Source organism: Sciurus vulgaris, assembly GCF_902686455.1.
Source record: "Sciurus vulgaris genome assembly, chromosome: 9".
Taxonomy (NCBI): Eukaryota; Metazoa; Chordata; class Mammalia; order Rodentia; family Sciuridae; genus Sciurus; species Sciurus vulgaris.
The window spans coordinates 32,670,588-32,697,678 of NC_136469.1; the positions used below are offsets into that span (position 1 = coordinate 32,670,588).

Here is a 27,091-nt window from a genome sequence, read left to right on the forward strand (position 1 = left end):
TTTCTGGGAAGCTGGCAGTTTAAGACTTTAAAAAAAATTCCTTCAAACAAGAAAAAGAACCTTCATGATGCATCTGTATTTCACCAAGTAAACAAGGTATATAAAGTTCAAATTACGGCATGTTCTTTTATGCCTTTAGGTATGCAAGACCTTCCTTTGTCACCACCCCAGGCCCACCCACACCCTAAAAATTGCTCTCCTAGTCCCAACTGGCGGCAGTGCCTGTCACTCCAAGCACTTTTACACCTCTCTCAAGAGTCTCCCACTGATTGAAGCCTTGGTCCTGCCCACTCCTCCTTGCTCCCCCCTGAGCAGCTGCTGATTGGTCAAAGCACCCGGCCGCGTGGGGCCGTCTAGGCCGCGGCGCGCGGCGCCCGCTGGGAGCCTAGCAAAGGCGCGAGGACCAGCGCGAGCTCCTCCTGGTGGACCCCTCCCCCTTGCGGTGACCCCCGCCCCTCCGCCCGACTGGTCCCCGAAACGGTGGTGGCGGCGGCGGTTTGTGGTCGTTGGTCCCAGGGATTTAGGACCAACCTCTGAAGATCCAAAGGGGTGAGGAGGGGATGGGGGCAGTGGGCTTACTGCCAACTAACTTACACAACTAACGACTGGAGACCCTGCCCCCTGGCCGCAAAAAGTCCGGTCCCACTCACTGTCACGCTGAACAGGCAGCGGGGATCTTGCCCGGCCGGAGGCGGTCGCCGCGGGCTCATCCCGCTCTCCCCAGCGCCATCCAGCAGCGCGGGGCAGCTGTCGGAGACGTCCCTCCCGGGGTCAGATTGTGGCCAGGCAGTGCCTGGCGCCCGCCCACGCGCCGCGTGTCCGGCCGTCGGGCCTCTGCTGCTCCTTCCGCCCCGCAGCGCCCTGCCCTCTCTCCGCCTTATTTCCGCTCTTCCCTGCCGCCTTCCGGCCGCTTCCCGTCTGCTGCCTTCCATGTTCTCTCCCTGACACTCTTCCTGCCGCAGGTCCAGGCGGCCCACCTTCCCGTCCGGCCGTTGTCGCGCCCGCGCGTCCCTTCCAGAGCCTTTGGGACGACGCCCAGGGCCGTCCAGACAGCTGGGTGAGATTTAGCAAACACGTGGGTGCCTCCCTGCTGAGTACTGAGAATGAGCCTCGAACTTTCCTCCGCCTTTGACTCCTTCCTGTTTCTTCCCCAAGTCCTCTCGTGCGTGTTGAGTAGAAGGCTGCGGGTGTACAGCAGAGCTAACTGACCCCACTCATCCGCGCACGCCCTGGACAGCTGGACAGGTGGTACAGCCCCAGTACCACCGTGGTTTCCTATCATTGGATGGCTTTAATGGACAATTTAAAAATGTTTCTTGGGGGTAGTACTGGAGAGTTCCTAGAGTCAGGAAACTGGAGGGTTTAGTCTTGGCGGTGATATGAATGCTGAGATCCTCATGCAAACTTTTGGTTTGTTCAGGCATCGTCTTCCTCCTTGTAGATTTAATTTGGCTCACGTTGAGGTTCCTTTAAGCTTTGCCTCTCTTTACATTCGTGGTAAATAGTCTACTCTTTATGTTATACGGTAATCCTAATATAACTCAGTCTTAAGGAGGGAGCTATTTAAATCGTATCTTCTTAAAAAGAAAATCCGCTCCACATTGTTTAGGAATAGCGTCGTAAGCAGGAAGCAGGATAACCCTGCAAGTAGACGAATACCATTATTCACGTGTGGGCAGAAATTTGCTTATTGAAATAATCGGCAGATGTTTTCGAGAATCAACACAAAGTTGAGGTGTTAGACTAATATTTGGAGCTTTTTAGAATTCAATTTTCTTAGGAACTGTGTTGGTAGACTTATTTGAACCGCTCCATTTTAATAGTTGTTTGCAACTGTGTGTCGTTATAGACATAAAGATGACTGCATTTTAACAATGTCTTATGCTTAATGCACTGCTTTAGATGCCGATTTCCACATAAAAGGGTGAAGTATTGAACTTGAATATTACTAAAGACAGTATAGTTCAATTCTTAAAACGCAAACGTGCAGTTTGCGTGGAATATATTGTTAAGAATTAGTAGTAATATTATACCCAATTTATGAATTGAAATTTAAGCCTCATGTTTAACGTTGTCATTTTGTTGTGTGGTGTTAACAACAAAGATGCTTAAGAAAGGGTTGTGAATAGCAATCGGATAATTGGTGTAAAAAATTTACAATTTAACGCAGGCAGTTGTTTCTCATTTTATTTTAATTACGTGATGGTTAGGTAAAGAAATGTGGGAAGAAAATAAGATCTCTGTTAGAAGTGACAGCATTTTAAATAACAGATTATAGAAGACTAGGTAAGAAATAGAGGTGTACTTAATTTGGACAAGAATATGTGGATATATTTGTCCTACATTCAAAGAGCATATATAGTTTTTTGTTCAAAGAAATATTTTAAAAGCTTATGAAAAGTTGCAAATTATTTTAAGTAGTTCAATTTTTATTTCATGCAAAATTCGAACCTGCCCTCTGCAGTAATTCTTGGTGCATGAGACACGTAGTAGTAAAACTTTTAATACATTTCATTTATTTTACTTTTTGTAATAAAATGTGCAGATTCTTAATAGAAATAATTTTAAATGGAATTTAACTGATCCATCTGTGCACTTTTATTTTGAAATAATTTTAGATGCACATATCTAAACACATCTTAATCCTTATTTTCTAAACAAGTTGCTGTAGTGCGTTCTGTTACTAAAATGAATTGCTGTTGAAAATCTCCACTGAATTGGCAGCCATGGTCTCACAATATTATACTCTATAACTGAACTTACATATCATAGAATTTAATATCTAGTTTAAGGAATTCCACGGAGATATAATGTGTTTTCTATAAAAGTTTTTTGATATCTTAAAATGTTTTCGTTATTACATTTTATTTTTAAAACTCATAGTAAAAGATATGTGAACTTTCATAAGTTTTTGTAGTAATTTGGAAGATGAAGTTTCAATTCAGATTGAAACAAATTTCTTTAGATAAATGATGACATTCATTTTTGTTTTACTAAAATTATGTGTGTCAGTTTTTCATTAATATATTAGTATATTTTCAAGGCAGTGGAAATCTGAAAAATTATAGTTTTGTTAACTGAAGATACTTGAAATTAAGATGTAGTTAACAAAGCTAAAGGTGGTGGAATTGCTGGATATCTGTTCTTTATTTGCTGTGTTGTATATCTATGTTGTCCTGACCTTTTCATAACTTACTGAGTTTTTTCTTTCTTTTAAAATTGAAGTAGAGGAAAAGAGATTTATCTCGGAAAGTTAAAGTATGGTAAATATGACAAAGCAACATTCATTTTTTTTAAGGGAGTACTTATTAGGTGGTTTTTCATATTTTTCATTGGTGCATTAGGAAAACAACTTTTAATCTATTTCCACTTTTTTCCTTTTTTTCTCTCTTTTTGATAAACCATATGTGTCATTCTCTTGCCCAGGACCCCTCCTTTTTCTACTGTATTCCTTGGGTCAGCAGAATAAGGAAAAAAATTGGTAGATACTTTGGAGTGTGAATCCACAACTGAAAGTGGCAGAGGAGAGATCGCTTCTGGAACCCTCAGTTGGTATGTCAGCTTTGTCTTAATGAATGGGGCTGCCATACTTCTTTAGACATTTAGGTAACTCTCAGATTGATCCTGGAATATTTTAGAATGAATATAAAAATTGTATGCTTATTTTAGATTTGATTATAATCCTCTGGCTCTGAATCTTGAATTTTGGTTCTTTTAGAAATATAATTTGTTTAGTTAATAGAGTGTTGAATTTAGGAACTTTTAAACTTGCTTAATTGTGCATTATACAGATATATATATATTTTATATATATATATATCTTATGTAGATATATGTATGTTATATATATATGTTTTGGAGATTTTTAAGGACAGATACCTTTTTTAAGAGAGGATGGGATTTGTGACTTTCCTGTGTCTTATGTTTCTGTCATTTCAAGTTTTTGTAATATTTTGATTGAAATTTCCTGAACTGTACAAAGTCTTGCATGTATTTCTTGTTATTCTCTAGTAAAAGGAGTGAGTGAAGATCAGAGTGGAGGTAGGAAGAACTGGCACATTGAATCTATTAAGATAAAATTCAGCTGATTGTAAAATCTGGTTACTCAGTTTAGGTAGAACAGATTTGACTTTTTTGTTGATAGATATGCCTAATTTGAACCAACAATTTCATGCACTCTGTTGGACACTTACGTGACTTTTCTCTGTACTAGTAAACTTTTAGTTTTGGGTACCACACGTTTAAAGGAAATAGGATAGTGAGAGAACATGAAGGTACATTATGTAAGAAACAGTTAAAATAGCATTTTCCAAGTGGTATGATAGAAAGTTAACAGTATGTCAAGGAAAATTAGGATATCATGCCGAAATAAATTTGGTAAGCACTGGAGTTAAATGAGGCTGAAAAGTTTAACTGAAACTTTTCATGGCATTAAATATGCTGATGTTCATTATTACAGGTTGAGGAGGAAGTATAGTGATTCTTTTAGACCTATAATTAGATGTGGAATGCTTAACCCCTGGAACAGTGTTCTGAGGAACAGAACATCATTCTCCCCCAAAATAAGTAAATAAAAGCTGTTTTACCATGTTTACCATACTTTAGGAAACCAGTTTAGGAAATGTCAAATTAAAGAAACTGATAATATGTAGCCTGAAGAAGAGGAGAATCATTTTAGATACAACTGTATGAAAGAGGATTGGAGGATAAAATCAGGATCAATATTGAAATTTAAAGAGAAAGAGATTATGATTCATTGAAAGAACTTAAAGAATTATCCAAAGATGTAGCACTCTAGATACTAGTTCATTGTAAGAATCATGAATAAGATGGACATCTGCTTTGCATGAGTGTCACAAAAGAGGATGCAAATTTCATGTGGGTGAATTAGATGATATTTAAGATCTATAATAATTCTGAAATTATTTTACTAGAGGTTTTCCAAGAAGTTTTTGTCACTAGACTTTCCCCTTAAGTTAATATAGTTTTGAGTTTGTTTTTTTAATCATGGTATGGTTCCAAAGTCAATGAAATAATTGACTAGATGCTTTAATCTTTGGGAAAAAAACTTCTCTAGTGAGAAAAATCTGAATTCAGGTATTGGTATCACTGTGTTATATGATCGCAGGTAAATCACATTAGTTAATCTTTATATTAAGGGTTAGGAGCCCTACATTTGGGCAGACAGATCTCTGAATTGAATATCTGCCTCTCCAATACTATGATTTTTATTTCAGTTTCACTTTATTTTTCAAATGGAAAAGAACAGTAGTAATCTCACAGGATTATTGCAAATATTATATACAGTGCCTGTCATTCTGCATGCCATTTAATATGTTAAATATTTACAGATGTAAGCATAAAATGGAATTTCACTAATTAGGAAAGTAAAGGTCAGAGTTCTAAAGCGATTTGATAGGTGTTTTGACTAGTGACTGAAATTCAGGTTTTTTCTTACACAAGTTCACTGTTTTCCTTTAAATAATGATGTACCTCCTGTCCTGAATCATTCATTGAACATTTATCATAGGTCAAGGAGTCTATATGGTGCTAGGGAAATAAAAGACTAGACCTTCTTCGATGTCTGGTGGGTTTGAGGAAGGAAGGAAGTGGAGGTACAGGTGAAGGAGAGGGGAACTGACCTTCACAGTATTCTGAGATAGGTTCTGTGATAGTAGTAGTACAGAGGAATACCTAAAATTCAGAATTGAGAGGAGGGAGAGAGGGGGTGGGGAAGGATTTCTGGAGAATTTTAGGAATGAAAAAGGCCACGAAAGTAGGGAGAGAGTGTGTAAAAAATCTGTGTAAAGGCTGGTATATGAGAACGTGGCATATTTGAGAATTCATAAAAGGTACTACTACCAACAATGTTGGCATTGTAAGAAATGAAGTTGGAGAGGTAGTCTGAGCCAGATTATAAGAAGTCCCTTATGAGTATCTGAAGAGTTTGGATATTTATCTTTCAGGATCCGTGGGAAACCCTGAAAGGTTTTAATACAGGTAGCACTTGCTTTTGATATTCATAGAAAAATGAGAAGTAAAGGTGCTTAGACTCCTCATTTCTTCTCATAAATGATGATTGTTTTTAAAGTTTCTTGTAAATTTTATATGCCTGTACAAGTGTCTACGAATGTGTATATGCATGTTTTAAAAAATACACACAGTTGATATCCTAATATTTTGTTCTCCAACTTGCTGTTTTGTCACATATTTCTTGAATATTTTTCAATATTAACATATATAAATCTGACATTCTTTGACAGCTGCACAACATTCCATTATGTAGTTATACCATTATTTTTGAATTATATATTGTTCTATATTGATGGACCACTGTTTTATAGATTGTTGATTTTATATGTAGGTCTAACTGAATTTGGTTGTGCCGTTATCTTTGGATATGTTGGCAACTATATCTCATGTATATGTAAAACTATATGTGCCTTTTAGATTTTGATAAATATTGCCAAATAGCCCTCTAAAAAGATAATTCCAGTTTAATGCATACCTGTATACATCGTATGATATCTAGTTAAGATTTTTATGAATTTTCTGTTGGACACTTTATCCAACAACTATTGAGTATTTACTGTGTGGTAAGTATTATGGTGGGTACTAGGAAAAGTGTTCAAGGCAGACATGGTCTTTGCCCTCTCGCAGTCCAGAAATTGAATAGGAAGTCTGCAGGTGTTTTCTTTGGTCTGTACAGTTTAATTAATGTTTTCACAATTGAATTTTCATTTCTAAATACTGAGAGTTCACTTAAAAATGTGTAGCCTCTGACTTCCCTTAAAAAATTGGTGAATTTGTCACTCTGGAAAAGCTGGATTTCCTCTTGGTAACAGTGGGCTGCAGTTGAATAGCCATTGCCCTTTTGAGATGGCACTTGAAATTTCTACTTAAGTACAGAGCATGCCACTTCTATCATCTTGTTCTTGGCCTCATAATATATTTCTTGCCTAGTTTGATTGTTCAGGACATACTAAAATTTAACATGTTTAAAATCAGACTCTGATTTTACCCCTAAAAATCTGTTCTGTTTATTCTTCCTCATCTTTTCTCTGGTTGCTTGGGCTCAAACTGGTGTCATCCTCCTCTTCAGATTACCTTGCAATCCATATCCATTTATGTCAGAAAATTCTATTGGAAATACTTTCAAAATAAATCTCAAATCAGACCGCTTCTTATTCCTTCCACCTCACCTTCTCTGGTACATGCTATCATCAATGCTCACCTGCATTGTAGTAGTCTTTTAGTTGGTGTCATTTCTACCTTTCCCTTGTTGTATTGACTTCTCAATCCAACAGCCAGATGATCCTCTTAAAATGAAAGATCAAATTACTCCTATGCTCAGAATTTACAGTGACTTCTCATTTAACTCAGAATAAAAGTTAAAGTTCCTAAGTTATCTGACTTGCAAGATATACCTAGTGTGGCAGCTTGTTACCTCCCTTTGCATCTCCTACTTCTCTCCTCCTGGCTTTATTGAGTCATTTGCTGAATCTTGTACATACCAGGCACACTTTGATGTTAAGACTTTTGTCTTGATGTTTCTATTTGTGTGGAATGTTCTCAGATCTGTAGGTTCTTTAATTTTTACATCAAAGGTTATGTTCATAGTGAGACCTGCACTGGTTATCCTGTTTGAAATTTTACCCTGTCTTCTGCCAACCTTGAATTGTCCCATGCTCTTTCTTTTCCTCCAGTTCCTAGTTTTACCTTCTTATGTACTATATTGTATACTTATTAGATAGCTTTGTTTTTCCCACCAAACTACACAAGGGAGGAAATTTGATCTTTTATTTACTGATAGGTTCCAGCAATAAGGAATAGTGTGTGGGACATAGTTGGTACTCAGTAAATACTTATTGAACAAATTAATGAATTTGAATTTGACGTCTTTGGTCTTCAGTTTGTGTTTTTCATTTTGTTACATATTAATAATAGTAAATACACTGATAGTGCTCATATGCAAATGAATATTTTAAGTCCTTCATTCTGAATCCTTTTACTCTGTGACATAGAAACTATTAATGTCTATTTATTTTATACACAATAGATGGAGACAAAGGTTAAAACTTGCTCAAAGTCACAGCTTAGTAAGAGAAGAATCAGGATTTAGGCAGTCTGCTATCTAGGTCTGTTTTAAACAATGATACCATGCTGCAATCTTTATCTTAAAGAAATAAGTACTTTATCATGTGTGCTAAATATCATTTTTCCCTGTGTTTTATTTTTTGGACTTAAGTGTTTTGGTCTTTTTTAACCTTCCAAAATATTTTTTATTTAGTAAAAGAAGATCTATTAATATTGTCCCTTGAGGTTTTTTAATTTATATTTTAGGAGGGCCCTTCTGATTCTTAGTTTTAAAAAGTTTACCCATGTTTTACTCTTAGTTTTGTTTGGAAATATGAATTTAAGATAATCATACAGATATATATTTTTATCACCTCGAGAGCATTTATGGGGATTTTTTTGAGTGGGACAAAAGTTAGAATAGCATTTAGGAACCTAGCACTAATTCACATAAAAAATTGCTTGAGAATAGCTTGTGGAGGATGGACAAGAGAACCGATTTCAAGAAATATTTATGTAAGTTCTTCAGCTCTTTGTGACCTATTAGCCATGAATCAAAGACAAGACTCTGGGATAACTCCTAGACTTCTGCTTTGACAATTTGAAGAAGGAGTTTGTTTTTGTGCCCTATATTCATTGAGTCAAGATAAAACAGGAAGGAATAGGTTTGGAGGATAGAATGGAATTCAGTTTTTCATGGGTTAACTTTGAGATGCCTAATGAATACCCAGTTTTCACCACATGTCCATTAGGATTTTTGGAAAATGAATCTTAGCTGAGGAAGGAAAACTGGTCCTAAGAGAGTAACTTTAAGGAAATAAGGTAGATACCACGTAGAAAATATGAGTGCTTGAGCTGCTTTCCTTGGAAGCAACTTTGAAAGGAATGTGTGTGGGGGTGTGTGTGTGTGTGAGAGAGAGAGAAAGAGAGAGAGAAAGGTACTATGCCATCATTCATCACTAAGAAAAATTCAGATATTATAAAAGTAGGAAGTACTTAAAGTTTACCAAATTTAGGTGTGCCAGTTTATAATTTCTGAATATTTTATTTGCATGAAAATCAATTTAGGGGCCTTCCTTGTTTTTCAGGGGACTTCAGGTAAAATTGTGGCAGAAAGTATACCAGAATAATTTTCTTGGCAGGAAGGGATGGTGTTTGAGATCAAACATACCTGTTATGAATCTGTCTGTGCCACTTTCTGGCTCTTAATGATCTTCAGTGTTATAGTTCTCTCTCTAAATCTGTTAAATGGAAATGATAGTTTTCTTTTAGCAAGATTGATACTTGCCTCCAATAGTTGAAGTGATTAGTAATAACATGTAGAAATATTCTGACATTTATGGTACACCTAGTAAATTAAGCCAAACCTCTTATGATTTTATTATCAGATCATTATTCTGTTTCTGTCTGGCATTACAGTTTTGTTTTGAAACCAGTTATTCTATAGATAAATTGAATAATGGGATTTTAAGCTATAGTTATTTGCAGATGTCTGGTGGTTTGAAAGGTTTCAATATGTGCATAAAAGTTTGTGTTTCTGAGTAGTTTTTTAAAATTGTTTAAAGCCAAAAAATGAATCCTAAAGATTTTTTTTAACATTGATTTATGGATTTATTCTTCATAAAAATTTGAGAGACTGGAGAGTGTTATTTCTTCATGTGACAGATGAAGAAATTGAGGTACATTGGAGCTAATAAATAACTTACCTAAAATTTTATTGTTAGTAAGTAAAAATAAAGGTTATGAATCCAGGCACTTTGGCTCCAGAGCTGTGATGATATATTACATAATAGGGAGGATAGCTGCAGGGACAGTTCCCTTGCTCTAGAGCAGATCCTTTGGTGATATCCTCTCCACTCCCTTCAACACTGCAGAACCCACTTGTAGAGGTGTGGATGCTCTTCCCTAGGTATGTATCTGTTGTATCATACTCACTTCCTACTTTCAAGAAAATGAAAAAAGCATGTCTGTGTCAATTAGTGAGTATAAAAAAAGATGAAGATGTACTGCTGGTCTCTCATTTATCAAAGCTAGCCTTTATTTGATATTCTGGAATTTTAGCAAGCTTTTTATGTACCTTGTTTTATTTGTCTTAAAAGCAGCCATGTGATAAACTTATTGGTATTCCCATTTTTAAGTGAAGAGACTGAAGTATAAAGAAATTGAATAAATTAAGATTGCACAATTAGCCTGAAATTGAGGTGCTGTGGCTCAGCATTTCATATTTTAAAATACTGTGCCACAATGACTTGGTTTCCATTTATAATTAGGAAAGTTCTGTTGGAAACTGTAATAACTTTCAGTGTATTCTTTCTCCATAATGAATTTTAATTTTTGTATTCATTCATAATAACATTAAATGAGAAATATAAAATTAATTAGAATAAACCACAGCAATCGATATTTAGGAAATTTGAATATTTAAGAATATTTTAATTAAAATACCTTTTTAATGATCAAGCACATTCTCAGCTATTTTGCCTTAGCTTCTGCCCACCTGGTTTGTTTCTTAAGCTGCAGCTAGTAGGAAATCATAGTAGCTCTTGTTTCTGCTCAGATAACCACTGGTTGTATTCCCTTGTCTCTCTAACAGCTTCTAGTAGATGGGTTCAGGGGCTGACTTGAAGTTCTTATTCCAGTCATCGGGCTTGGGTTCTGGTGAGGCTCTTTGTGATTGCTGACAAAATGACCAATATTGGCTCTACGCTACTTATAACACTTGTATCTGACACAAGAAAGTCACAGAAAGATTGAGTTGGCTTATATAATAAAGTGATTGTAAACCTTGGGCTATGAATATTGGCAGTGATTACATATTCTTTGATGGTAGTAATGTTTTCTTGCTCTTTTTGCTTTATTTTTCTTTTCTCTCTCTCTGTTTTTTCATTCTTGTTTTTATTCCTTTCTCTTTTTCACTTTTTCTTTCCCTTTAGAAGCCTCTGGCCTTCTAAAGATACTGGTTAATTAATCTGTAACTTGAAAAGCAGTTTCCAGTTTCTATTGTAGGGAAGAATTTTGATGTAGAACTTAAGGGAACAGCAAAGAGTAATCACCCAACATGGCAGCCACAACTGTTTTTTTGTAATTCAAAAAAATGCTTCATAGAGTCTAGGTTCTATGACATAAATTTAAGCATTGTAATTTAACTTTATTTTAGGTATTACAACCATGAATGAAGAAAATATAGATGGAACAAATGGATGTGGTAAAGTTCGAACTGGCACTCAGAATGAAGCAGCGTTACTTGCTTTGATGGAAAAGACAGGTTACAATATGGTTCAAGAAAATGGGCAAAGGAAATTTGGTGGTCCTCCTCCAGGTGGGGATTTGTTTATATTCTTTTATTTAGATCTTTAGTCATTTAGATGAAGTGTATATTTCTGCAAGTATCTCTCCTTGTAACTGCTTTAAGACCCTCCATTTCGAGGGGAAGAGGTAGATGCTATGCTTGTCTTACCCTTATTCCCCGCCCCCCCCCCCCCCCCCCCCCCCCCCCCCCCCCCCCGCCCCACAAATCCTGCTCTTGGTTTAAGAAGCAGTTGAGAAAGAAGTCAGGATTAGGACAATGTGAAAAAGTGTACTTTTGGTATTAAAGGAGAAGTTGTTTGGGGGAGAATTAGAGAGTAATGAGTAGAGAATTGGTATTTGTATGGGAAAACCCGATTCAAACAGATAATGGTATTTTACCTTTCTTCCAATAGCCAGTGCAACTTCTTTGTTCAGAGCCCTCCAGTTAGCTTTATTGTATGTAAAGTTCTGGCTTCCAGTTACCTCTGTGGCAGTATCACTTAATACTTTGCTTGAGCATCAAGCATGCTGTAGTCTTACAGACCTTTGTACTCTATTTTGCGCTAACATCTAAAACTCCTGGTTTATTTATTTATTTTTTTTCTTCTGTATGCCCTGCTCCGAGTTACTCCTCATGGCTAATTTTCTTATTTCTGCTTAAACCTCACTTGCTCAGAACTTAAGCTCAGAGCTTTACCTTGCCACTTCATGGAATGCATCTTCCCTTTTATGGCTTGATTTTTCCTTCATAGCACTTACTGTTCACTTATTGTTTTCCTTCTCTGTTTAATATCAGCCATTGTATCTCCAACAGCTAGAATAGTGCTTGGCACAAAAGAGGCTCACAGCAAGTTTGTTGAATGAATACATGATTCCACAACGAATAAATCTTTTTAGAAAATTTTTTTTTTTCTTTCAGGTTGGGAAGGTCCACCTCCACCTAGAGGCTGTGAAGTTTTTGTAGGAAAAATACCTCGTGATATGTATGAAGATGAGTTAGTTCCTGTATTTGAAAGAGCTGGAAAGATATATGAGTTTCGACTTATGATGGAATTTAGTGGCGAAAATCGAGGTTATGCTTTTGTGATGTACACTACAAAAGAAGAAGCCCAGTTAGCCATCAGAATTCTTAATAATTATGAGATTCGACCAGGGAAGTTTATTGGTGTGTGTGTAAGCTTGGATAATTGCAGATTATTTATTGGAGCTATTCCCAAGGAAAAGAAGAAAGAAGAAATTTTAGATGAAATGAAGAAAGTTACAGAAGGAGTTGTAGATGTCATTGTTTATCCAAGTGCAACTGATAAGACCAAAAATCGTGGTTTTGCATTTGTTGAATATGAATCTCACAGAGCTGCTGCTATGGCTAGGAGAAAACTAATTCCAGGTAAATTGATTAACTTTTTTATAAATATGGAAAAATAACAGTGCATTACAGATCATTATTAACAAAACATGTAATGCCACTTAAACAGTATTAAAGAATTGTTTGAGTAAAGGAAGTAAAATAAATGATTGTAAAAGACAAGAAAATATTCCTATAAAAATCAGTCATGTTTATGATAGTATATCAATTACTGAATTATTCACTTTGAGGCATTATTAATAAAAATCCAAAGGGAATTAATTCTTTTAATAAAGACCTAGCTTTAAAGAATATTTGTCATATTTACTTAAAATAAATTCCATTGCCAGGTGCTTATCTGTAATCCGGGCTGCTTGGGAGGCTGAAGCAGTAGGATCCCAAGTTTGAGGCCTCTTGGGTAACATGGCAAGACCCTGTCTTAAAATAAAGAAAGGTCTGGGGATCGAGCTGAATGCTAAAGCAATCCCTCTATTAAATTCCCAGTTCAGGTATAGGGGGGATGCCACTAAATTCTGATTAGTTTTGCTTTAGTAAAAAGCTTTTATGTGAGTAGGAAATGAAGGCTTAACCAAATACACATGTGCTTGAGTTTCTGCTTCTTTGAAGAAATCGTTTTACTTAATATTTTAAACTTTTATTCTTTGTTCTAATTGTCATTAAATTAATATAATTCTTTTATACAGGAACATTCCAACTATGGGGCCATACCATACAGGTAGATTGGGCTGATCCAGAGAAAGAAGTTGATGAGGAAACCATGCAGAGAGTTAAAGTTCTCTATGTAAGAAATTTGATGATCTCAACTACAGAGGAAACAATTAAAGCAGAATTCAATAAATTCAAGCCTGGTGCAGTTGAACGAGTAAAGAAACTTAGAGACTATGCTTTTGTTCACTTTTTTAATCGGGAAGATGCAGTGGCTGCTATGTCTGTTATGAATGGAAAATGCATTGATGGAGCAAGTATTGAGGTAACCCTGGCAAAACCAGTAAATAAAGAAAACACTTGGCGACAGCATCTTAATGGTCAGATTAGTCCCAACTCCGAAAATCTGATTGTGTATGCTAACAAAGAAGAGAGCCACCCAAAAACTCTAGGCAAGCCACCAACTCTTCCTGCTCGTCTTAATGGTCAGCATAGTCCAAGCCCCCCTGAAATTGAGAGATGCACCTACCCTTTTTTTCCTGGAACAAAGCTTACTCCAATTAGTATGTATTCTTTAAAATCCAATCATTTTAATTCTGCAGTAATGCATTTGGATTATTACTGCAACAAGAATAATTGGGCACCACCAGAATATTATTTATATTCAACAACCAGTCAGGATGGGAAAGTACTCTTGGTATATAAAATAGTTATTCCTGCTATTGCAAATGGATCCCAGAGTTACTTCATGCCAGACAAACTCTGTACTACGTTAGAAGATGCGAAGGAACTGGCAGCCCAGTTTACATTACTTCATTTGGGTAAGTTTAAAAATATTTAATGTGGAATGTGAAGTTAGGTAATATAATGATAGAATAAATGTGTTTATTTTGAATTCTTAACATTCGTGCACAGCATTTAACATGAAGTTTATCTCAGTTTTATGAATTTATGATACTTTGTTGAAACTTGTCTCCTGTATATTGTTTCTACATCTATATTTTTAAACATTATTTGCCTAGAAGAAAATTTGGTTTTGATTTAGATCCTCTTTCATTGCTTTGTTTTTGTAATGACAAATTCTCATTTGTTGAAAATTTATAAGGTACAGAATTTATTATGTAAACCAATTCATAATTCTGCCCCTACATCTTTGGTGAAGTCTACACAATGCTCTTTTTGCAGTAGGAGTAGGGGGTTCATAAAATGAGATGCATTTGATATGGGTTGTGTGTAGACACAGCCTTATGCTCACCAATCTGGAAATTTGTCACCATTGCTCACGAAAGACAAAAAGCATCATTAAGAGGTGTTTATTACCAGTCTCTCTTAAAATTTTATACTTATAAAAAGTAAGTTTACAGTGTTTGAGGGAAAATTAAGAAAGGCTTTGGTGAATGTATAAGATATTCTAACTAAATATTTGACATTGTAAAGAAAGAGACAGTCACTCTGGTGATGTCCTACTTCCTTCCTTCCTTTATCTAATTTTTTGATGCTTCTGTGGATTTCAGTTGGCGATTCTTCTGTGTCCAGAACAATATTTTCTAGAGGAGTAGTGGTTTCTTGGTCAACAAGAGAGAAAGATCTCCTACTGAGGATTACAGTCCTTTCTTGATTATAATTGTCAAACTTACAGCTTATTTGTATCGTTTCAGAACCATACTTAATGAAGCTTTTATCTACTTAATATTAATATTCTCAAATTTGTTCAAGAGAAGTAATCAAGGAAAAACAGTATGATATGAAGAGTAATTTTTATACATTGTAAAACTTACAATGTATTCTGAATATTTTGACTTGGATATCTCATCAAAACTGTAGTACTGAAGATAGAACCTCCTTCAAAGAAACTTCAGTAGCGTCCTTCATTAACAATTTGGAAATATTAGGAATTTAATAGTCACATAAGATAAATTCTTAGATATTACTCTGTACAAAACAGAAACCTTTCTTTTTCTTTAAACAAAGATGATCTAAATTAAAGATTAAAAGTAGGTGAATAGCAAATCATTCAAATTCAAGTTCTTTAAACAAAAATGGGTCAAAATATTCTTTTTGAGTGGGGTGTAGGTAATTAGCTGCTAAGCATGGTTTCCCCAGGATCCTTATATCTGATCTGCCATGGTAATGCTGACACATTTTAAAATTTCTGTGCTTATTCATTCCCTTAAACATTTACTTAAATGTCTGAGATTCTTAGGACACGGCAGATTTTTACATAGACATGGTTTGCCCATCTGGTTATCCCATAAAGAATATTAGATTCAGAGGTTTTTAATCAACTTAACTTTCTTATTAGGATACTTTTAACTTGAGTCCTAGGGCCTTAGTTAACTATTATGAACCTGGAATCCCCTAAGACAACTTTTGTAGATATGTATTGCTAATTTGATTTTGGCTACTTAGTGATAAAATTTAGTGTTAAGAAATTAAATACTTAGAGGGTGCATGCAGTTTGCTTTAGTCATCTGTTTCAGATTTTATTAACCTTGTATCAAAGCTGCTTTTAATAAAAAGTTGAACAATTTTATGTTTTCATTCATTATCAGGAAGAAACACTAATAAGTATAAGCAAGATCCAAATATAAAAATATAAAAAAATAGATTATATCCTTATATTTGAGCACAGTACACAAGACCTAGACCTTGACTAGAGACAGAATCCATATTATACTTGACCAAGAAGTATAAGTGAAGTTTGCTCAGGTACAGGTGGGAAATATTACATTCAGGCAACTGAAGAGTAGGAGAGAAAGAAAATTCAGGGAAGCAGAAAAGCTTAATCTCTAAATTTCCTTAGAGATCAGGGATCTAAGAAACTTCAATCAGGAAACAAATGTCAGGCCTTCAGAGGTCATGGAAGCAGGATCTGGAGCTATGGACAGCCAGGGTTACCACATAGTGGATTAGGAATGGATTGAATATTGTTTTAGCAGTGTTCTAACTCACTTTTTTTCTTTCAAAAAATGTTGGAGCCTTTAATTGCGATGTTTAAAGTGTTGATCCTGTTTTAGATGTACCTTCTTTTAGGTAAATGTAGAGTTTCATTGGGTAGTTCAGAGTTGAAATAAATCAGTGGTAGTCATATGTTTTTAGAAGTATATTATGACATGTATATTATTTATATCTTGCTAGTGTTTCAAGGATTGAGTTTTTCTGAAGTCTTAAAAGGTTGTTATTGGCTCTTGTATTCTCTCAAATAGAATTCCTTTGTATTAAATCATTTTGGCTCAATTTAAAAAATAAAAATTAATTTTCTACTTAGTTTATTTAAGTACTATTTTAAGATATTTTCTTTGGATGTAATAATTTTTAAAATTTTTCTGTGGTTTTTCTGTGAATCCCAGTTTCATTCTTTTTTCAGGTATTACTATCTAAATCTTTGATTAGTTTTGAGTGTTATATGTGATACAGGTAATCATTTACCTTTTTATTTCAGATCACTTTAAATGTATTTCTGTTACTCATATAATTTTGAAATTACCATTCCCATATTTTGAGTTTGAAAACTAAAAGAGGAAAAGAAATTAGACGTTATGTACTTAAATGACCATCATTAGTGTTATGAAGAACAGATACACCTTTTTAGAATTAACAGACACCTAAACATATTAGAAATCTGGGAGTTTAATTCTGGTGACCATTTAATGCTCTTACCAGAATCCCAAAAGTTGTTTTAAAGCACATAAACTTTTAGAATCTCCCTCCTCCGCCTTTCTCTCTCTCCTCTGTCACACATGTTCCTTCCAAAGTGGGTTCTGTTTTAAACCAAACACCCTTAAATAGAAGAAAAGCTGAAAGCATATTTTTTTTTTTTGCTTCAAAATTAAGAGACTATATCCGTTTTCATAATGTCAAATAACCTTCCTCATGTCATTTGGAGATGATTGCCCATCCAGTGGGCTAAGAAATTATGTATTCACCTGATTAATTTTAGGAACCTGTACCTCAGTGAGTCTAACGGGTACGGATTTGGGGGGTTTGGATGGAGAGGTTCTATACTAAACATAATTTATAGAGACATCTTGGGTCATTCAGTATCACTTCTTTTTAAATAAGCTTTCTGTTTTGTAATTTTGCATCTGTTTAGTAATGGGTCAGAACTATCAATGTGAATAATAATCCTGCTTTTCTTAAAAGTTTGACTCTGTTTTAGATCTGCATCTTTTCATATTGTCACTGCTTTTCTCTGGAGGATTGTTGTAGGAGTGCAATAAGTAAAATCAAGGAAATAAAGTTCTGAGGAGTTCTAAATTGAAAAGGTCTTGGAGATTACTTGGTGGAAGGGGAGTTGTAGTCTTCTTTGTGTTGATGTGAATTTTCCTTATTAAATAATTTATTAATAAGTGTAGGCAAGGCATTTCTCCTTATTTCTGTGTGTAATGCTCCCTGATGTTAAAGGTTGTTTTTCTTGTATGATCACATGAAACTTTAGTTTTTAAAAACGGGAATGAGAACTTCTATATCACTGACTAGCTTGTGCCATTGATTTAATTATACCTAATTTGTGTACTGTTGTTCTGGCTGTGACTAATGAAGTTTAATTAACGACATCTTTTTTTGAATTTTTCTTATGGGATAAATGTGCTTTCCTAAGCACTTCAGAGCTAAAGATAAATAAAACATTGTTTTTTCTCTTAAGGACTCATGGTCTAATGAAGGTGGCCAATCCACAAATTGTATGCATAGGTTATTTTGGCAGTAGGAAAAAGGGGTACGACTTCTACCTGATTCAAGCTGTAAGTCTTGAGAAGAGAGTGTGAGTAAAGAGAGGCACAACACTAGCAAACTTCAAGAAAAATATCATGTGGTGGGGTTAGTGACTAGCCGTTGTATATAGTGTTGGCTTTGGAAATTTTAGTTAGATTTTAAGAATTTAAAAAAAATGAAAAGATGTGGACATTAGTTAGTCGGACTTATACTAGTTCTGTTTAAAACTTTCCAAGTATTGTATTGTTTTTAGTACTACTGTGTTGGCTGTAGTTGGGGTTTCCTCTATGTGACTAGTTTTTCTAGATTAATCTATCCTGATTTGTGTGAACCATTTTATATATGAATGTTGTCTTTAATATCTTCTATATTTTTCTTTTTTTCAATATTCAGTTTTTGACTGACTTGTATGTTGCTTTTCATTTTTATTTGAAACAGCATCAGCATACTCTTATTTTTTCTAGTCATTTAATGGTTAAAATATTTAGTGTGTGTATTTATATTATTTGCTATCAATATCATTAATTAGGCTTTATTTCTGTTATTACTTGTAATTTTCAAAAGTTATGAAATAGCAAGGTGAAACTTTGAGAAGTTTTCGTCTTAAAAATAATTGGTGCTTTTTTCTTATGAACTATTATTATTTCCAGATTGATGGGCAGAAGTGCAAAAATAAAAAAAATTAGATTTAAAATTTTTGGCAATAAATTGCTTTGAAGTAAAGAGAAACTTTTCCCAGAGTTTTAAAATTTAATTAATAATTTTAGTAGACATTTGAGTTAAATATGAAATGATGGTTATTTTTAATTATAAATAGAAACTTTCAGAAAGGTATTCTTTTTCAGTTTTAATTGTACCTCTGATGATGGTATCTCAAACTGATACTTAACAAAATAAAAATAATTTGATTTAAAAATCACCTAGTTAAGTGCTAGGTTTCAGAATCATCATTTTACACATTTGTTTTTATATGATCAAATGGTGAGACCAAAATTCCATTAACTCAACTATGTGTCTTTGACCCTCCAAGAGGGGACATTCCTCATGAAAATGTATATGTATTCCTTTTGGTATTTTTTTCTTCTAAGACCCTTTGAATAATCATCTAGTATTATTCATTATTCTCATTAACACATATTTAATGGACCATAAATAATATAGAATTAGTGCTATAGAGAAGCAGCTTAATAGAGTAATGAGTTACTAAAATAAAAGTATAAGAATCCTGTAGTTTTAGCCACCACAAAAAGGTGTGACCTAAGTTGGCAAATGAATCAGTCTTTGGTGGACTTCAAGTGCTTTTACCTCTGAAATATAATGGTTTTATTTGGTGAGCTTTAAGGACTCTTTTTGTCTCAAAACTTAATGATTTTGTTTAAAGTACATGTTCAAAAATCTTGTGTTGTACCAAAAATAATATTTTAATATATTTTCTGTTTTCCAAAGTATATTTGAATTCAAGTAACTTAAAATCAAGAACTTATTTTCTAATAATTAATCTTTCATCATTTTATCATCCCTTGTATTATAAAATTCAAAGCTTATTTTTGCATTTTCCACAGCAGAACAACTGGATAAAATATTAAAAATTCTGTGAGCCAACTGTTTTGTTTGTGTAATGACATGTACTTGCTTTTTGGTTATTTTCTTCTCTGAATTTGACAAAAACCAAGATTTTAAGATTCTTATGAAACAAGCTTATTCAAAGTTTTTAAACTTTTTTTTTTAACAGAGGATCAAGGAAAACAATGATGGTATTAAAATATTTATGACCAGTATTTATTCCATAGTTATATTTATTAGCTAAAGTGATAGTTCTGATTTTATTTACTTTATAAATTTATTTAATCATACTTAATCCTTTACTCTATAATTATTATCTTTGGTTAATGCATTCCTAAATACTTCTAGTAGCTATTGCTCTATTAATAAATTTAATGTTTCATTCACTCATTTATGTTTTTAAAAAATGGTTTTAAAATTTTTCCCTCCTATCAAATGCCTATTAAGTTCCATTCTGAGATATCAGCAGCAGTTCATAATTTTGCCACATGGTGTCGCCTAAATATATTTTTTAAATGTGGCTTTAAAAGGGAATTTTAATGTTATATTGATTTTTAGCTCCTTTGTTGCTTACCTTCTTTTTTTTTGTTTTTGAATCAGGAAAATCTGTGTGAGAAGCTGAACTAAGTCTTCAACCTGTCATGTCTTCATTTCTGCTTCTAATATGTATTTAGTATAGATATTAATAGTTTATGCTGCAGCAATGTAAGTTAGTGAATTGCGAGAGATTCTACATTGATGGCTTTACTACGATGATGAAGTTACTTGTGCTTTTAATTACTTTAAAATTATTCCATGTCAGTTGTTTCCAGACATTTTGTTTAAAATCAGATGTACTCTTAGCAGTTAATATCTGATATATCAACAATCCTAGGGTAATTCATTCTCTGTCCTAGAGCATCACATCCTCTATCCAGGACCTCATGGTACGTTACCTCCAAGAAAGGAACACTTCTCTGTGGATTTTCAAAACAAAAAAACAGGAACCTTGGTCTCCCCAACTAATTAGAAGTTTTAAGCTACCAGCATATTAGAAACTACTTGAATTCTCTTGCTCCTTAAAGTAATAGTTTTTAGGTAGAGATCACTAATTATATGTGGGCCATTATTTTTATCCAAGTGATATTTGAGCTACACAAATGACCTGTATATGGATTTTTATATACATATTTTAAAAGTAAGAAAATAATGTTTGGGTAACTAAATTTCATTGTTTATTTCTGCATTACTTTGGTTCAGTAAATGTAATCTTTATACCACACTTGTAGTATAATAATTTCTATTGCAATTCTGTCTAAGTTTAGTTTTAAAGTGCATAGGACAGGGACGGCTGGGATTGTGTATCAGTGTTAGAGCACGTGCCTGATAATGTGCAAGGCTCTGGGCTCAGTCCCCAGCAATACATACACACAGTTTGTAGGCTTGAAATCATTAGAAAACATCAGTCTGTTGTAATTATATTGCTGATAATTTTGTGAGTATACTTGGAAACCACTCTTGGTTGTGCTTTTAAACAGTAAAATTTTATCCTTGTATATTAATTAAGTCAAGGGATTGACACGTTAATAAATCAAATAATAAAAAATGTAACCCAAGATAGAAAACTCCAGCTTCTTTTGTAAAGATCTATGTTAACCCTCACTTTTTCTTTTGCACATTTTGATTTGTCCTTTTATGTTTCCTAAAGATGTTATTACTGCTTTTCTTCTTTAAACTTTTTTGTAATCCTGTTAATAGGATTAAGTTAATCCTGTTAACTTAATTTTTTCTGTTAACTTTGTTTCAGCAATACATGTTCCAATCTGCATATTTACTAACCAGACTATGGAATAAACAGATGTTCATAAATTTGCAACATGTATGCTGTATGTGGATGACTTTTAATTTTTGGTTCTGGAGTGATCAAAGTTGTAATAATGGATTTAAAAAATATTGGATTATTTGGGGCATAGAACTTATAAGTTTCATTGTGAGTCATAGTGAATCTTTAAACAATAAATTTAAAATTGTACTCTATACTGTGAGGCTATAACTTTTACTAGAAGTAAAAACAAATAATTCAAGCAGAGAAATGTTCATTAACTTGAAGGACTCTCATCTTTGCATATATATATGATGGGCCTACACATGTTTCATTGAGAAATTAAGAATCCTTTGAAGGATTCCTTGATACGAAATTTTGGTATACCAAGTATGGAAGTAAGTGATGATATCAGAGTATTGGAATATTATTTTTTTCTCTTAAGAATCAGAAAGAGGCGATTCTAAGTGAAAATACAATGACTTACTCTATGTAAAGTACTCCTTGGGCTTATGAGGAGAATTTACAAATAGGACAACATTGTCCCACTTTATATCTTAATATTTTCTTATGTAGTATACTTAAGATTTTTAAGTTCTTGTATTAAAATATAGGTAGTTTCTGTAACTCTTATATATGTACCAGCATTAAAAAATGCTCACTTCTCTTGATTTTTAAGTTTTTATAGTTTTGTTTATTTATTCTTATGGTGTATGTTACAAGTAGGGAGCTACTACATTAAATAACATGACTTGGAAAGAGAGATTGCTGGACTTTTCATCAGTCTTTTTTTTTGGGAGGGTAGGGTGTGGGTACCAGGGATTGAACTCAGGGGCACTCAATCACTGAGCCACATTCCCAGCCCCATTTTGTATTTTATTTAGTGACAAGATCTCATTGAGTTGCTTAGTGCCTTGCTTTTGCTGTTGCTGAGGCTGACTTTGAACTTGAGATCCTCCTGCCTTAGCCTCCTGAACCACTGGATTACAGGTGTGCGCCACTGAGCCTGGCTTCATCATTCTTTTGAGTTCTCAGAAAGTAGCTTAACAGTGTCAAGTATGCTTTCATTTGAATCAATTATTTCATTGCCTTAAGATTTCATTTGAATTTTTATATAATAATTTTTATTCTCAGTTCAATTTGAAATTCTATGATTGGAATTTTCTATGACAAGAAACACTTCTATAGTCCAACTCCCAAGGATATACACTTAGATCTGAAGCATGAATACATTGAAACTAAATAATCCAAATATAATTGTCTTATTTATTTAATTATATTTTTTCATGTATCCTGGGATGTTCTTTAATTATATGATATCGCAATTCAGGAATTCACATAATTCTAAAAGCCCTGTTGTAAAACACAACTTTTAAGAGAGGTTGGGAAGATGTTCAATTTTCCCTCAGTCCATTTTCTTACTGGGAAGAGATGACAGTCTCTCATATTGATGCACTGCAGTGTGACCTAAGTAGAATATTAATCTGCTCTCTTATCTTTTCTCTATCTTCTTTACTGGCAATGAATTCACTTTCATCTCTGCCTTATTCCACAAAATGTTTGCGGTGTCTTTTATAAAAATACAAAATACAAAAGAATGAAGTTTTTAAATGGAAGGAATTCAGCCATGGAGAAATTATGATAAGAAAATAAAGCCAAGCAAAACTAAACAATAGATTGGGGATATATACATATATGATAAAACCATTTAAAAATCAAGGGAATGATTAACACTTGAAAAATTAGAATTGTGATTACTTTTAAGGGTTAGAGGAAGAATTTGGGAAGAATGCAAAACGAACTTCTAAGGCAGTTTTCTATTTTAACACATGAGTGGTGAATGCATGTGTTTATTTTTTTTAATTATGTAAGCCGTACATCTGTGCTGTGTACATTTCTCAGTTTGTATATTTTTGTTATTATAGAAATAAGATGGCATAGAAAGAAAGCCAGCAAACCAAGAGTAAGAACTTACATTATTTCATCAAAACCAGAACAAGAGTAATACTATAATTCAAGGCAAATAGGAAAGTTAGGTAGTGTTCAGAACAAATAATTCTGTTCTGCTCAGTCTCTGAATGTTTGCTCTTGGGTACCACAGTTTAATTAAGCCTTGACAACTAGGAAACTCTGCAATATGAATCAGGGCAGTGAACAACTGAGATATTTGGGGCTGCTTAACCTGTAAATACTGATAGGCATACAGAGGGATCATGATTACTATTTTTAGATGTCTGAAGAGCGGGCACATGGAACAAAGACTAGGAAGCTCCAGGAAATAGAAGTATGTCTAACAGGAAAGTTTTACGGAGGTACATTATGACAACAAACCAGGACTATGTATGCCTTTCAGCTACAAACTCCGGATCCTTCAGTGAAAACCAAACAAAAAATCTTTAATTTTTTAACATTTATTTTAAATCTGTATTTGCAAAGTATAAATGTATAGAGAGGGAGACTGTTGCAAGTCAGAATCATTTTCCCTAACACTATTTCAATTTAAAACTACTTCCATTTCCATTTGGAAGCCTACTGAAAAATTTAACTTTTGCAAAATGTGATCTAAGAAAGTTTGATTTGGGCATTCTTGTTATTATTGTATGAATACTACTTTGTTGATTATTATTCATTCTTTTAGGCATTCTATTTTCATTTTCTGCTTATTAACTGGCAACTAACTGGTTAATTCTTGTTAAAATGGATTTACTTAGTAAATACTCAATACTGTACTTTGTATAAAGATTACTGTAGTGAATCAGATACAGTTGCTGCTTTTCTAAAGCTTTCCTTTTGTTGAGGGAGGCTGCTATTCAGTTACAGTTCTGATAAATGCTCTGAAGAAGTACAGGGTGTTATGAAAGAATATGATTGGGTCACCCAACCTAATCTGGAATGGTAGGTCAGGGCATGATACATTGCATTTAGAAAGAATTTCAACAAAAGGAAATTCAGTACTTAAAATTTAGTGTAGCATATAGACGAGAGAATAGAAGAACATAGCATTTGAAGCTGGATGTTCTGGGTTCATATTCCAGCTTTTGTTACTTGGAAAAATTTCTTCTCTGAACTTTAAGCTTTCTTATCTGTAAAATGGGAATGAGAACATTTTATTTCAGAGGATAATTACAAGTATTAAATGAGTTAAAGTTGTTAAAGTTATTTATAATTTATATTTATAATTTTAAATGTATATTTATGTTCATAATTATTCAGAAAGCACATCCATTTCCCATTACATATAACAATAAATATTAGTGATAATAGTTAGGATTCTTGGAGCACTCACCTTATATTAGGCGTTCTGCTAAATGCCTTTACAAAGTACATTTTTCTCACGATTTATTGAGGTAGATATTATTTTAGTATTGACACCTTTTTTTTTTTTTTTTTTTTTTAACAGCAAACATTGGCAGGTTAACTTGCTCAAGATTCCAGTTAGCTAAGCAGCTGTGCTTTTAACTGTTATTCTTTGTAACTTCACCACACAATTTTAGTTTCAGTTTTAGTTGTAACATTTGTCTAATGTTAAACATTTGATGAGAGACTGTGAACTTACAGAATATTATTGAAAGTTATTCTTCTAAAAATTAAAATATTATGAGATGGGCTTTTTGTCTATGCTATATATGCTCTACAGAGACAATTTTGGCTTTAGCAGTTCAAATCAGTTTTTCATATCATTCCTTTAGGTATTATGTTCTCAATTTCTGTTGATTAACTGTCCTTATCTGCCAGCTTGACACATAGGACATTGATTGGCAATGTTTATTCTATAACAAAGTTTAAAATCCCAAAGGTATCTTGTAATAAGGTATGTTCACAAGATCTTTCCATCTTAAAATGATTCCCTTAGAATTTAGCCAGATGTCCCAGGTCCATACTACAGGGAAGCGATCTGGTGTATGGGCTTGTAGAATTTCAAACAGGCAAAATTTGTTTATATTTATTTCCTGGTCCTCTGTTGCTTGGTACTCTGTTTACTCTTTGATTATGTTCAAAATATTTCCATACACAGTTCAACCATGTTTTTTAAAAGTGTTTTTAATTTTGTTTTAATTAGTTGTATATGATCGTATATCGGTCCAGATATGTTTAACTATGTTTTTTCATTGTTTTTCTTGCTCAGGGACCTACAATAGCTTGCTGTTGTGGTATAATCAGATACTCTGAACTCCATATTCTGAATGCTGTAGTGTTTGTTCCCATCTTACCTAACCATAGGTGTGTACCTCCTGCTTTGATCATCTGTACATATCATACTCATTGGGTAGTTACAGACTTCGCTTAATGGTCTTCATTCTGCTTAGAATATTTATTTCGTACTCTCATCTGCTTATCTCTTCTGTTAAGTGTTTCTTGGGAAAACACAGTAATCCCAAATGAGTTGTCGTTTATAATATTACTCAACAGTTTAGTAATTTTTATGTTGCTCTTTATTAGCATAATTTTTAATCTGTCAGAATTTGTAAAACCAAGGAACTTTGTACATATGTAATTTGTTGTTGCTATGCCCTCCATTATATAGGTGAGTACCATGTCCTTTAGAATTCCTTTAGTAGTAATTTTCAGATACATTGATCTGCTTGCTATAAAGTTAAAAGATAAAAGTCAAGGAAAGATAAATTTTGACTGTGCTTTGAGCAGAAAGAAGAAAGGGCTGGGAAAGAAATATCTTAAGTTATGGAGTTGGCAGGTACAGGAACAATTAAATTATACATGGTGGTTAATGGTATGTGATGTACATCTATTTCAAGGAAGTAGAAATTACTAATATGTAATTTTCAAAATGCTAATGAAATGTGAGTTTCAAAATGGTAGAAACCCTGGAAGCACAGACTGAGGCATACTGAGGAATTGATGTTGGATAGGTTGATGTCGTGTGTGCATGTGTATACATACTTATAAAATAGAATAGGAGATTTTGATTGTAGTAGTTGTTTTTATTTTTGTTTGTATGTTTTGTTTTTGAGCTACTGGGGATTGAACACAGGTCCTCACACGTTAGGCAAGTGCTCCACCATTGAACTAAATCCTCAGCCTGTAGTAGTTGTTTTTAAATTATTTGAGGAAGCCTTTGTTTTTGTCTATGTCATAAAATATAGTGAAAGATACAATGGATCATGTTACATATGATTGTATAATTTCTTCTTAGATTCATTACATATCCACAGTTTTATCTAGTTGGAATACTAACATCATTAACATTTTTGCTAAAACTTCTCAAATAGGAATTATTTGGCAATAGCTTACTATATGTTATTTCTAATTTTAAGGGCATTTAGTCAGTGTTGTTCTACACAGGAACAGGACTGAGAGGATAGTATTGCTCCTTTTAGTTTAGTGTGCCAGTCTGGCAGGTTTATTTGGGATACACTGGAATCCTATGTATTTGATTATTTTTTGGCTTCAAGAGAATAAATCGATGTGTAACATAACTGAGAGTCTATAAAACAATTTTTCATCTTTCATACAAACTACTTTAAAATTATGGAATTTTTCCTCTCATCAAAGACCAGTAAACTCTTCAAATATATAGAATATGTTTGTACAGTTATTTTTAAATGAATTAAAATTTCTCATTATGCTTGTAAAACAGTAATATCTGCATCTGCATTATTATTGTGTCTCATGGAAATTAA

General features: G+C 33.7%; 1 protein-coding gene across 1 annotated transcript in view; it reads left to right on the forward strand.

The window, feature by feature from the left end:
• Window positions 1–949: 949 nt before the first annotated feature.
• The window catches only part of RBM46 (RNA binding motif protein 46), a 41,308-nt gene continuing 15,166 nt past the window's right edge, over window positions 950–27,091 (forward strand). The window contains exons 1-5 of the mRNA XM_079152929.1: window positions 950–1,057; window positions 3,427–3,552; window positions 11,234–11,395; window positions 12,284–12,751; window positions 13,414–14,196. Coding sequence (XP_079009055.1) covers window positions 11,245–11,395; window positions 12,284–12,751; window positions 13,414–14,196 — 1,402 coding nt within the window. The 5' untranslated portion in view covers window positions 950–1,057; window positions 3,427–3,552; window positions 11,234–11,244. The remainder of the gene's footprint in view (window positions 1,058–3,426; window positions 3,553–11,233; window positions 11,396–12,283; window positions 12,752–13,413; window positions 14,197–27,091) is intronic.